Consider the following 14,290-nt stretch of genomic DNA (forward strand, 5'->3'; position numbering starts at 1 on the left):
TTTAAATTTACAGAATATCTTTATAAAGATTTTTAAAAATGTGATTACTCACATTTTTAGTATTTTGTTTTATTTTAATGTGATTGTCCTTTTTCTGAGCCTTGTTAACTATCTTCTATATATTTTTGCTGTTTATTTGCAGCTTATGTCAGTTTTACTTTTTTATGTCAGTGTTTTGTTTGTTTGTTTACGGAACCGGGGATTGAAATCAGACCCATGAGCTTGCCAGGGAAGCTCATCCTACTGAGCCACATCCCTGGCCCCTTTTTACATCAGTTTTATTTACGCATTTTTACTTGTTTTTTCTTCCCTTATCTTGTATACTTTCTTTCTTTTTTTCCCGGAAGCTGGGATTGAACTCTTGTGCTTGCCAGGCAAGCGCTTACTCTACTGAGCCATCTCCCCGGCCCCTACATCTTAATCCCTTTTCTTCCCCTGTACCCTCCCTTTCCTTTTTCCCCTCCCTCCATCTCTTGGTCTACTTCTCATTCTTTCTGTTTAATAAAAGAAATAGTCCAGGGAGAGCCCCTGGCAACTTCAGGCAGTTTCTCTCAGTGCGAGCGTCTTGCAGAACTTGAGTGTGCGGTCTCGCCACAGCCAGCTGCGCGTTGGCACCGTTGGCATGACCCCGAGTCTTTCGTGTTCTCTTGTAGCCACATCCTCTCCCTGGTAGCCCACTTTCTCTTCAGCCTTGGCAGCCACTAATCTCCATTTCTGTCATCTTGTAAGAAGGCCGTGTGAGCGCAGCCATGCAGAGAGGACAGTTTGGGATGGGCTTTTCTTCCTGCTCAGCACAGTTCCTTCCGATAATCCACTTTCTGCTCGGTGTATTCTCTGTGGTTCGTGGCTTCTACTTCATAAGTGTGCCTTGCATTTTTGTGGAATATGACAATCAGTACTCTGTTTGTTTTTGTGGTCATTTGTAAGCTGATGTTCCCGCCCCTTAATTCGAAATACATTCCTTAGGACAGTTTTTTTTTGCTGTTTTATTTTGTTTTCTTTCAACTTCAAGGTGAGCGTTGTATAGACTAGTACCAGTCTTGTGTCTCCATTGTTTCATATATACTTGCTTAGAGTTCCTCTGACTGGTTCTTGTTGGATTAGGTGGTGATTGAGTTGCCATCTATAACTTACAATGAAATAGCTTGTGAATGCGAGAATTCCTGGCCACGTTACAGTGTCTGCTAGGGCTCTGTCCAGAGTGGCTCTGAGGGCTGACCAAGGCTCGTAGGCTTCTGTTCTCCATCCTAACGATGAGCATTACAGGGCTGAGGGAGCAGGCTCTGTGAGGGAGTGCTCACCCGACGAGCCCGAGGCCCTGGGTTCCCGTGCCCACACCGGGAAGGAGACAAGGAAAAGCAGAGGTTGCAAAGCTGGAGTGTGTGGAAAGCTTAAATTATAACTTGATACTGATTCTTGGGTTTAAAGAAATATCTGCTCTAAGTCGTATATGTTCCTCTCCACTGCCTCTTCTACTGCATATTCTTTCTCCATTCTTTGCTTGGTGCTTGTCTTCCCTCCCTCCCTGTCTCCCCTCAGGATTGTACACAGCGTACTAAGTACCTACTCAACTGCTGAGCCACGTCACATCTCTGCTGTATTTTGAAGGCTATAGTTTTTATTTGGCTATAGAGCAGTACTAAAGGAGTGGATAGGTAAAGAAGGAAGACGTGAAAGAGCAATTGCTCATTATTCAAGTTGATTTGAACTTGTATTTCTGGGGCTGGGGAGATGGATCAGTGGAATAAGCACTTACCTGGCAAGTGAAAGGGCCTGAGTTCAATCCCTGGTTCCTCAAAAAACAAAAAAAACAAAAAACAACCCACTTGTGTTTCTGATCTAGAGAATAAGCAGAGCGTGAAAGACCACAGATTTTTAGATCTCCTCCTTTCAGGTAGGCATGAATCAGTTACTTGAGTTTTTCTATTTTATTGAGATACTAGATGCAGCTGCGTTAGGGGGACTAGCTGTGTCCTGTCCTGTCCTGTGCTCTCCTTCCCTGCCTTCCTCTCCTTTCTTGCCCTCCTTTGCTTTCTTCTTTCTTTATTAGCTCCTATTTCAAATATGAAGTAGAAGTCATGACTGTCAGAAATCACAAATATTTAGAGCTCTTAAATCTGCCGTAGGTTAACTGATTCTATACATTTGATTATTTATTTATTTATTTATTTATTTATTTATTTATTTATTTATGGCCAGCTCAGCCCACCCCGGGGGCGGGCTGGTGCAGCATGTGGTACCAGGGATTGAACCGCGGTCCCTGTACAGTGCCTGCCTAAGCCTGCCTAAGCAAGTGCTTGGTGCGTTAGACAGCTGAGCCATCTCGCCAGCCCATTTGATTAGATTTTGAAGGAACACTCACTTTCCAAAAAATCTGATTTCATTTAAATCTTTTAAACCTTGAATTATTTTTTCACTTAAAGATTCTTTAGTATAGTCACAATTAGCTAAATGTAGTTCTACTTAGCCTTTGGTATTGTCCGTAGAACTCTGTAAGAAAATCAGAAAAACTAATAGGAATAGTTGTGCTTATTTGGAAGGTAAAATCATTTGAAGATTTTCTGTTTTGCACAGGTTACTTTAAAAATGAAGCTAAAAAGTCTCAAAAATTGAGTGTACAATAAGATCTTGCATTTGTGACCTTTTTTGTTGTTGTTTTGAGACAGTCCTACTCATCTAGGCTGGCCATGACCTCACTGTGTAGCTTACTTAGGCTGATCTTTGTTGTTAAGTTTTTTTTTTTTTTTTTTTGTGGGAGTGGGTGGGTGGAACTGGGGATTGAACTTGCCAGGGAAGTGCTTATTCCACCGAGCCGTCTCCCCTGCCCCACTTATCATTTAATTTGGAAATAAGAGATTTTTTTTTCATAATATAAGGAAGTTACTGTAAAGTAGCACTATTTATGAAAAGAGTGGACATCTCTTGGTCAACACATGAAGAATAAATATAGGAGTTGCGAGCCAAATTTGACCTTGGGTTAGTGGTTCTTTCCTTTTCTGTTATTGTAGACTGGATTTTTTTTTTTTTAAGTAGGCTTCCTGGCCGGGGAGATGGCTCAGTGAAATAAGCGCTTCCCTGGCAAGCGCAAGGGCCTGAGTTCAATCCCCAGTTCCACCAAAAAAAAAAAAAGTAGGCTTCCAAACACAGCTAAATTAACTATATAATCAGAAAAACATTAAAAAAAAAGAAAAACATGCCTTCTTCTGGTACCAGAACTAATTATTGACAACGAAATAATAGTATTACTAGAACAAAGGAATGAGTCATGTACCTTTTAAAGATATGGTTTCTCTTCTCATTAAACCTGTATTTTGCTTTTGATTTAACAAGATTGAAATTATTTTTCTCTTTACCTAATGATTCCTTTCTATTAATCTAGCTTTCTTGGAACTAATAAAAAAATATTTTTCCATTGAAGGCCAACTGTGATTTAAGACGGCAAATTGACGAGCAGCAAAAGATGCTAGAGAAATACAAAGAACGATTAAATAGGTGTGTCACGATGAGCAAGAAACTGCTTATAGAAAAGGTTAGTGACTGGTGGCGGCCTGAGCCCCACGTGTGCAGTTCTTAATGTCTCTCCTTGTGTGGCTCCTTCTGGCCTGAAGTGAAAGCAGCGAAAGGTAAGGCTCTTCAGGAACTACCTCTTCCGACCTGACAGTTAGAATTTTTTGCGTGTATGCCAAACCAGACCTCCAGAGTGAAACCGTCGGGTGTGCTTTCTGGCTGTTGGTTGCTTTGAGTGTGATGCTGACAGCTAATCCTAGCTGAGTTTATTGGTCTCTTGCCCCTGTGTGTGGGGACCAAACCCAGGCGCTTACGCACGCCAGCCCAGCAGTCACTGAGCCACGCCCCAGCCTGAGATGATGTCCCCTTCGTTCATATACCGGTCCCTTCAGCCGCAGTGAGTACACCACTGCTGCCAGAAACACTTGACGCCAGCCACGTTTCTGTTCTGTAGTGTTTGGAGTCCTCTGTGCATATGATAATGTGATAGTTACGCACTTCATGCTCCAGCAAACTTTGTTTGTGCGTTTGAGACAGAGTCTTGTATGTAGATCAGGTTGACCTTGAACATACTATGTAGCCCTGGCTGGGCTTGCACTCCGTGATCTTGCCTCACCTTGCTGAGTGCTGGATTGCAAGCACGCACTGCCAGGTCTGTCCATAGACTGTCGATGTCTCCTTCATTTGTTGTACAGTGCTGGCCACTGAGTCTAGGACCTTCGCATTACATCTTCAGACCTTTTTTTTTTTTTTTAATTTTGAGATGGAATCTTACTGAGTTGTACAGTCTTCTTGGTACAGCTTCCTACAGTGCTGAGATTACAGGCATGCACTATCACACCTAGCCTGATGTCCCTTTTATTAGAGCAGTTGATCAGTTGTTACTTGGCTTTAATGGTTATTAGTTACTATTTTGTTGACAGTTTCAAAAAGGTAGTGCTTCCTGAAGACGTTATTTTAAGATTGACCTGAAAGTCTGAGACACACAGACGGCTACTTTTCCTGAAATCTTGGGAGTGCTATTACAGAGATAAAAAGCACTTGTCTCCCGCTGAAAGTGAGATGGGTTGCTTTACTGTGGCTGGAGAAACTCAAAAGAACTTTGCTCCATTTTGCTCATTATTCATCAGTTTTATAGAAGGGAAACGTCTTTGTTTAGTTTGGGACACTTTCTAAAATTAACAGAGATTGCACCATTTGTACCAAACTCTGAACAATATAGTACCAAAAAAAAAAAAGTAAGCTCTTGAATTTTTATAGAAAATTAGAATTTTCGGCTGGTGAGATGGCTCAGTGGTCTAAAGCACCTACTTAGAACAAGCTTAGCAAAGCACAGGGACCTCGGTTCAATCCCCCAGCACCACATGCCAGCCCGCCCCGGCCCCTGGTGGGCTGAGCTGGCCACACACACACACACACACACACAAATAAAAATTAAAAAAAAAGAAAATTAGAATTTTCAGGGCTGACCAGATAGCTCAGCGGTCTAAAGTGCCTTAGGCAGGCATTGAGGGACTGTGGTTTGATCCCTGGCACATGCTGTGCCAGCCCTGCTCCCAGGATGGGCTGAGCTGACCAGAAAAAAAAAAAAAAAGAAAATTAGAATTTTCTGTTTTAGGAGTAGGACATAATTAAATTTATTTTATTTTTTTATTTTTTTGGTGGAACCAGGGATTGAACTCAGGCCCATGCGCTTGCCAGGGAAGCACTTATTCCACTAAACCATCCCCCTGGCCCCATAGTTAAATTTAGATTTAGTAATTATCCAAGATAATTCAGTTTTCTAAGCATATAATATATATTAAATATCTGGTATGTCATTCTGAAATATAAGAATACAAATGAAAATATTGCCAGCTTGGGAGGAAATATTTATAGTATTCCCTCTCAGAAAATTTATATTCCAAATCCATAAAGATTCTTATAACTTAATATTTTAAAAAATTAAGTGAGCAGAATATCTTCAATGATACTTACGGAAAAAAAGAAATATAAAGATGCCAGCATGAAAAGATTCTCAACATTATTAGGCATCAGGCAGACTTGAATTAAAACAGCAATTAATTATTACATACCCAGCAGAGACTAAAGTAAAAACCCTTGAGAGTCTCAGGTGTGTGGTATGGATATGTTGGTAGCCCACCTTCTCCCACTGATGGGAATGTAAATATTGAGTTCACTTTGGAAAACTTTTGGGCAGTTCCATTATTATTATTATTATTAATTTTTAAAATCTGTTTGGATACAGGCTATGCAGTTCGAGCTCAAAATGATCCTCCTGTCTCAGCCTCCAGAATGCTGGGATTAAGGCATACACCACCAGGCCTCTTTCAGGGCCCGCATGGCGTGGGATACTGGGGGCCAAACTCGGGGCCTTGCGCTTGCCAGGCGGGCGCTTATACTGCTGAGCCGTCGCCCCAGCCCCGGCAGTTTCTTATTAAGATAAGTGTTTAACATGTGGCTCAGCACAGGGGCTGTTCCTGGTATTTACCCAAGAGAAATGAAAGTAAATGTTGACAAAAGACTTTCACAAGACTATTCATAGCGATTTTATTCAAAATTGCCAAATGTGGGAATACGTGGGAGGAGTCTGGCAACAGAACGTATAAACAAATTGTGGTACGTTTGTGCTGTAGAGTACTACTAAGCAGTGAGGAGGAATGAACTTGTACGTAAAAGCAGCGTACGAGCATCTGCGAAACACGACACGGTGCTCTCAGAGGGCTGCAGTCTGTAGGGGTCAGGGCGGGGTGAGAAATTCGTATCCACAGAGAAACCTGTTAACGTGAGCACAGTGTACTGAACAAGTTCATTAAAGGCAATCACAGGCAGAGGAGCTGTTGAGGAAAGCTAGAAGAAAGTAAGAAAGTGTTCTAGGCAAGGAAAGCTATCGACATAGATTGCTTTACCAGTTAAAATACACACTGTCTCAAGTAACTATCGTTAGAGTATTGAATCTCACAATATTTGTACTTTTCCTTCAAGTTCATCACCAATTTAATTTTAAGTCAATATATTCACTCAATAGGCAGTATCTTTCCCTTTTTTTTTGGTACTAGGGATCAAACTGAGGACCTTGTGTTTCCCAGGCAGGGCGCTTACGCCACTGAGCTATCTCCCCAGCTGTCCTGTCAGTAAAAGCCAGTTTCCCCCATGTACCCTATAAAGCATCCTGTAGTCCCTCTCACATAATCGGTCTTGAGTAAATACATGTGGAATGGATAATGTGCTCAAAAGAGAGCCACAAATATGTAAGATGTCCTGGGTTAGGAATCAGACTGACATGTGCCAGGTGATGTTTTGAGATGAATCGGTGGCAGTTCCCCAGAGCAGACAAGGTGCAGAGGAGTAAGAAATAGTGAGCCAGCTTTGGAGTTAGGCTTTGTTATGGGATGCTGAATGTTGACCAAGAAAGAAATTGCATGGCCAGTTGTGGTGGTGCACACCTGTAATCCCAGTACTTGGGAGGCTGCGGCTGGAGGATTTTATAAGAATTGGATGCTGGCCTGGGCTACATAGTGAGACCCTGTAACAAAAAAACAAACAAGAAGAAATTGCAGTTCTTGACTATTCTGTCTACTTTGAAAATGGCAATATTATGATGTCCAGGGAGTCATTAAAGATTCTCCTGAGTGTGGGTTTGCAAGGGCATTTTCCCTTGGACTCTTAGAATTTTTAGTTTCAAGAAGTGTCTTTGTCTATGATAACTGATGTTGAATTCTTTTCTTCTTCTTCTTTTTTAATCTTCCCCCTTTAGTCAAAACAAGAGAAGATGGCATGTAGAGATAAGAGCATGCAGGACCGCTTGAGGCTGGGCCACTTCACTACTGTCCGGCACGGGGCCTCCTTTACTGAACAGTGGACGGATGGCTATGCTTTCCAGAATCTTATCAAGTGAGTCGTTAGGACTAAATGAAGAATTGAAAAGTTAGGGTTTTTGAGTTTTTATAGGTAAGACATTTGAGCAGAAATTTATAAAAAATTTATGTTGCCATTTGTTAATAAGGCAGTGAGTCATGAAATTTTGTGGTAAAAAAATAAAAGTTTTTTTTTTTCAATTTTGTGGTTCAAGGTCAGAAAGGAATAAAATGAATAAACTTCAGAAGTTCCTCGTTGTCTATCTTTTTTCTAGGGTGGGAGCTGAGAATAGAATTCAGGACTTTGTGCTTGCCACACAGGCACTGTACTTTTGAGCTACGTCCCCAGCTAAATTTACAAATTTCTTTTTCTTTTTTCTTTAGGGAAGGGTCTACAGGTGTTCAGGGTCTCACTACTAACTAGATCAGACTTGTAGTGATCGCCTATTTGCAGCCTTCCAAGAGCTGGGATTACAGGCACTACCATGCCCAGCCCAGTCTCCATTGCTGGCTCAGTGCGCCTCAGGGGCTGGGCCAGCACAGCAGGCCTGAGGATCGAACTCCAATCCACTGAGCTATTTGGCCGACCCCATAAATTTCAAAACATGCTTGGTTTTTGGTTTTTGGGGTTTTTTTTGAGACAGGGTCTTGCTATGCAGTTTGGGCTGATTTTGAACTCACTATATAGCCCAGGCTAGTCTTGAACTTGCAGCTGTCCTCTTGCCTCAGCCTGCCAAGTGCTGCATGTGCCATCATGGCCAACCCATAACATGCATTTTTATCTAAAGGAAAAAAAATAAAATATTTTTCCTACTTCAGAATTTTCAAATAAGTATTTCAGTAAATGACTGAAATGTAATTAAAAATACACAGAAGTATAAATTTAAAATTAAAGTCTATATGAGGTTAGATTTTTGAGGCCTGGTTTTTCCTATTGATTATGTGGGTGTTTTATGTTTGTTTTATTTCTTTCCTTTGGTTTTTTGAAAGAAGGGCTATGTAGTTCAGGCTGGTCTTGAACTCACTATGTAGCCCAAGCTAGCCTCAAATGTACTGTAATTCCTCCTGCCTTGGCCTCTCAATTGCTGGGATTACAGTTATGCACCACCACATCTAGTTCCCAACCTAGAATTCTTTGAAATTAATCCACAAATTATTTCATGTGTGTGGCTGAATAGTGGGAGGGGTAGGCAAAGAACAGCATCTAATGGTAAAGAGACTCCACCCCCCAGGCAAACAAAACTCTTGAACTAATACGTTTACTGTTAAATAGATGTTTAATCAATGATCTGGCTCATTTTGAGTTCAAGTCAAATGGATGCTTATTTAGGTTAACCTTGCCCGCTGTTATCCAGTAGCATAAACTGCACTGTAGGCATGTACCCTAGAGTTGTCCTGTTTGCTTGCTATTCTACGGAGAAAGATACCCTGAATCTGGAAAAGGTGTGATCACTACATTGCTTACAGAAGAGGGTAGAGTGAGCTTTTAAAGATAGATGTCATCATTTTGCAGATGTGAAGATTAGTTCTAGAACAGGAGGTGGGAAAATGTGTGTGTGTGTGTGTGTGTGTGTGTGTGTGTGTGTGTGTGTGAATTAGATTCAGGGCTCTCATACTATGAACTGCACACTAGGCCTTTTAAAATTTTTTAAAATTTGAGACAGGGTCTTGCTAAATTGCTTGGGCTGTGCTGGAACATTTAATCCTCTTAGCTTAGCCTCCCAAATTTGCATGGGTTGTAGGCATACACTATCATCCCTGGGTTAGAATCAGAAACCTTAAGGAATACTCAACCTGTAGGTATCTTACTAGGAAAATGCCAGTAGTAATGATGTTAGATATCAGATGATTTGTAAAATAGTTTTATGCTAAGTCATTTTATGTCACATTCTCTGAAGAGTAATTACTATCTGTAAGACTTCACTGACTTTTTCTGGATATACATTTTTTAAAAAGTTCTTAAGCCAGGCGTGGTGACACATGCCTATAATCTCAGCATTTGGGAGGTTGAGGCTGGAGGATCGATGCAAATTTAAGACCAGCCTGGGCTACAAAGTGAGCTCAAGCCTGGCCTGAACTGCATAGCGAGACCCTGTCTCAAAAAGAACAATAAATAAATAGATAAATAAAAATAAATAATAATAGTAGTGAAAGAAATGAAAGTGCTCAGTTAGATCAGGTATGGTAGTGCCTGCCAGCAGTCCCAGCATTTGGAGACTGAGGCAGGAGCCCAGCAAGCATGAGACCAACCGGTGTACGACACACGAGCAGAGGCCAGCTTGGATTATCCAGCAGGACTCTGTACTTAAAAAACTAAAAACAACTTTGAGGCTGATAAGTAGCTATTTCATTGAATGGGATTGATTCAGAGGATAATAATGTCTTAGTTAGACTGGAGTAAGTGGAAAGCCTAAAATGAAAATCTTATTTTGCGGGCTGGCCAGATAGCTCAGTGAATTAAAGCACCTGCTTAGGCAGACGCAGGGCCTGGGGTTCATTTTATGTCACATTCTCTGAAGAGTAATTACTACTTGTAAGAGTTCACTGACTCTTTCTGAATATACAGTGTGCCGTGCCAGCCCTACCCCCGGGTACACTGAGACAGCAATTGAGACTGGACATAGTGGTGTGCTTGGGAGGCTGAAAATAGGATCGCTGCAAGTCCGATCTGTGTAGTTAGACCGTGTAGTAAATTTTTTTTTAAAAAAAATCTTACTTTGCTTAGCATTGTACCAACTTTGTTTTGTTTTATCTTTTGTTTGTTTTTGTACAACCTTTGTATATAAATAAAGCTTGAGGGCTGGGGAGATAGCTCGGTGGTCTAAGCGCCTGCCTGACAAGCACAGGGACCCAAGTTCGATCCCCAGTACTGTATGCCACACTGTCCTGAAACTCGGTGTGGTGGCATATGCCTATAATCTCAGCACTGGGGAGGCTGAGACAGGAGGATCACTTTGAGTCTGAACTGCATAGCGAGACCCTATATCCAAAAAATGAAATTTTAAAATTATGTTTAATAAAATTTGAGAAAGTTTGAACCACACACAAAATAAAAAGACACTCAGAACATTTTATACCTTTTTTTCTTAATGAAATACAGATCTTCACTTTGCTTTGTTGAGATAATATTTTGCTGGATTGTTCGAGTTAGATTCAAATTCTTGGGCTCAAGTGGTTCTTCCGTCTTAGTCTCCTGAATAGCTGGAGCTATAGACAAACACCACTGCTCCCAGCTCAGACATTTAGCTCTCTCCCCCGACCCAGTAGCAGGGATTAAGCCCAGGACTTTGACACTGAGCTATACCCCTAGTCCATTTTTTGTTGTGTTACCTATTTTGAGACAGGTTTTGTGAAATTGTTCAGTCTGGCTCGCACTTCTCACCCTCCTGCGTGGGCCCCCGAGGGCTGGGATTGTGGGCGCGCGCTGCTGCTGTCCCCGCTCAGATCTGTGCTTCTGACGCGCTCACACCCGGCCTCGCCTGTTTTGTTTTGTGATGGTGCCTTGAAGCACCTCTCCAGGGTGACCATAAACACACTAGGTAGCCCAGGCAGGTCTTGAACTTGCGGCTGTGCTCCTGCCTCAGCCTGCCGAGTGCTGAGATTACAGGGGTGCACCATCACAGCCAGCAAAGGGAATCCTTTTCTTTCTTTCTTTTTTTTTCCCCTGTGGCCAGCTCACCCACCTGGGGGGTAGGGTTAGCCCGGCTTGTGGTGCCAGGGATCCAACCACAGTCCCCTGTGCCTGCCTACGCTTGCCTAAGCAGACACTTTAGACTGCTGAGCTATCTTACCGGCCCTTTGGGGAGGGGGAGTCATTTTCTTAGGTATTAAAGAGGAATTAGAAGATTCTTTGCAAAGTCGTAATAGAAATTGGATCCGTTCTGCCTTGTCCGCTTTCCCTCTTTTTTATAAGAACAAGTAGTACCTTGAAGCACAGTCTCATTCCAAAAGAATCTCCTGTTGTTTGACTCATATATTTTAAAGTTAAATGCATGTCTCTATTTGATTTGTAGGGGCTTTTTTCTGAAGTGTATCAAACATCCAGGTCACAAAACTGATTTGTGTTTATTCTTTAACAGTGACGAGGGCTGGTGAGATGGCTCAGTGGTCTAAAGCACCTACTTAGAACAAGCTTAGCAAAGCACAGGGACCGCGGTTCAATCCCCCCAGCACCACATGCCAGCCAGCCCCACCCCTGGTGGGCTGAGCTGGCCACACACACACACACACACACACACACATAAATAAATAAATAAAATTTAAAAAAAAAAAAAAAAACAGTGACAAGAAATTTTTTAACCTTACTCCTTTGTGCCACATCTTTGTATCTCCAGGCAACAGGAAAGGATAAATTCTCAGAGGGAAGAAATAGAAAGACAGCGGAAAATGCTAGCAAAGCGGAAACCTCCTGCCATGGGTCAGGCCCCTCCAGCAACCAATGAGCAGAAACAACGGAAAAGCAAGACCAACGGCGCTGAGAATGAAACGTATGTTCTTTAGTGATGTGCACTAAGAGGTCACACCCTCCTTTAAAGGACAGATGTCCTGTGTAATGCCCTTGGGAACAGTTTAATTTACAGAGCTCCTCAGAGTTTAAGCTTTTTTAGTCATCACTGAATTTGCTCAACTCATATACAAAAACATGTAAAATTAATTGATTTTTTTTTTTTTTAGTCTTGCAGTTTGTTTCTTTTCTTTTTCTTTTTTTTTTTTTTTTTGTGTTTTAGTACAGGGTCTACAGAGTCTCACTATATAGATCAAACTCATAGTGATCTGCCTGTGTTCAGCCTCTCAAGAGCTGGGATTACAGGTGCATGCCACTATACCCAGTCTCTGTCACTATCTCAGCTTGCCCCCGGGGTGGGGGGCTGGCAGGGCACACCAGGGATGGAACCCTGGCCACTGTGTCTGCCTAAGCAGGTACTTTAATCTGCTGAGCTATTTGGTCAACCTTCACTTCATTTATTTATTTATTTATTTATTTTTCAAGTTTATTTATTGTGTGTGTGTGTGTGTGTGTGTGTGTGGCCAGCTCAGCCCACCAGAGGGCGGGGCTGGCTGGCATGTGGTGCTGTGGGATTGAACCGCGGTCCCTGTGCTTTGCTAAGCTTGTTCTAAGTAGGTGCTTTAGACCACTGAGCCATCTCACCAGCCCACTTCATTTATTTTTGAGACAGGATTTCTCTATTTAGTTCAGGCTGGTTTTGAACTCACTGTGTAGCTCAGGTTGGCTTTGAACTCATGATCTTCCTGCCTCAGCCTTTCAAGTACTGAGATTACTGGTGTGCATCACCATGCCCAGTTTTTTTTAAATAAGCATTTTTTTTTTAAAAAAAAATTTGTGTGTGTGTGTGTGTGTGTGTGTGTGGCCTGCTCAGCTCACCAGGGGTGGGGCTGGCTGGCATGTGGTGCTGGGGGATTGAACCGCGGTCCCTGTGCTTTTGCTAAGCTTGTTCTAAGTAGGTGCTTTAGACCACTGAGCCATCTCACCAGCCCTAAATAAACATTTTGAAATGGAAGAAAAGTAATGTCACTTCTTAAGTGGCTCTAGATTATAATACATTAATATCATGTTACAGGAATTGCCTGCCTACTATTTCAAGCTGCAGAACGCTCCTTACTGCTCAAAAGAGCATTTAGTGGGGCCGGCGAGATAGCCTCAGCATAGTAAATGCCTGCCTAGGCAAGCGCAGGGACCGGGTTCGATCCCTGGCACCACATGCCACGCCAGCCCCATCCTTAGGCAGGCCGAGCCACCACTGAAACGGCGTGGTGGTGCTGGGAAGGCTGAAAAACAGGAGGATCACTATGAGTCCGAGCTGTGTGGTAAGACCCTGCACCAAAAAAAAATCTAGTTAACAGTAATAAAGTGAGGAGTAAGCCATATATACACATGTGCAACAGCTACGTGTTCCCAGTGAGCCAGATCTTGGCCTTGCCAGAATTTTTGTCTGTTCAGGAAAGCTAAAAATCTTACGGTACAGTTGTGCTTTTACGTACTGGTCGGCAGCTGTTTCACAGCAGCCACGCACGAAGGTAGCAAAGCCCGAGGACGAGTGCCGTCCTTCACCTCTTTCTCCCTCTTCCTTGAGTCGAATTTCATATCCAGAGGTCGCCTTGAAGGAGTATTTTAATATGTATATATAGTGAATAATAATATGCCTTGTCTCTTTTTTATGTTCTTATATCAGTTCCTCAAAACATACTAACCTGTAATTCAAGTATACTACTTATATTACAGAGTTGTTAAAGGCCCATGACATCTTAGAAATGTGTATTTCTTTATTCCAGAGGGAAAGATAGCTTAATACCAGTTCTAACTTCATATATGTCCTTGATATTCATTTAATGATGTGTTTTTTAAAAAAATATTTATTTATTTATTAGTATTTGGTACAGGGTTTCTACGCAGCTCGGACTCGTAGTGATCCTCCTGTCTCAGCCTTCCCAGCTCTGGGAATACAAGCATGGTCCACCACGCCCACTTTCGGTAGCCGGCTCAGGCCAGCACCAGAGACCGGACCCAAGTCCTTGCCCTTGCCAGGCACGTGCCTAGACCTCTGAGCTATCTCCGCAGTCCCTCTTTGACATTCCTTTACTAGCTCTATGCTAAATGCTTATTTTGTGGGCGGCCCAATACTGAACTAAAGATACAGCCCATCTTAGGAATTCAGTTTATTCAGGGAAGTGAAACAAATGAGTAAACTTAAATTACATTTAGTGATAAAAATATATGTATTCAAGTAAGTTTGAAAAACACTTTTGGTCTTCTAGTTGAATATTTTAAAACTGGAGTCTAAATATAGGTTTCTTTTTTGTTTTTTTTTTTAAAAAGCTCAATTAAGGGCCTACATGTGAAAGATAGTCTGAATAAATCTATCAAATCATTGTTTTCTTTCTTTCTTTCTTTCTTTCTTTCTTTCTTT

General features: G+C 41.9%; 1 protein-coding gene across 5 annotated transcripts in view; it reads left to right on the forward strand.

Annotated features, from left to right (window-relative positions):
* The window catches only part of Tlk2 (tousled like kinase 2), a 170,502-nt gene that overhangs the window by 118,398 nt on the left and 37,814 nt on the right, over positions 1-14,290 (forward strand). For 4 of the 5 annotated variants that reach the window (XM_004630004.3, XM_004630005.3, XM_004630003.2 and 1 more), the window contains 3 exons: positions 3,419-3,529; positions 7,265-7,401; positions 11,699-11,851. In XM_004630004.3, coding sequence (XP_004630061.1) covers positions 3,419-3,529; positions 7,265-7,401; positions 11,699-11,851 — 401 coding nt within the window. The remainder of the gene's footprint in view (positions 1-3,418; positions 3,530-7,264; positions 7,402-11,698; positions 11,852-14,290) is intronic. The other variant, XM_023713983.1, reaches the window with a different exon arrangement.

This window comes from Octodon degus, unplaced genomic scaffold (assembly GCF_000260255.1).
Source record: "Octodon degus isolate 3935 unplaced genomic scaffold, OctDeg1.0 scaffold00033, whole genome shotgun sequence".
In the NCBI taxonomy this organism is placed as follows: Eukaryota; Metazoa; Chordata; class Mammalia; order Rodentia; family Octodontidae; genus Octodon; species Octodon degus.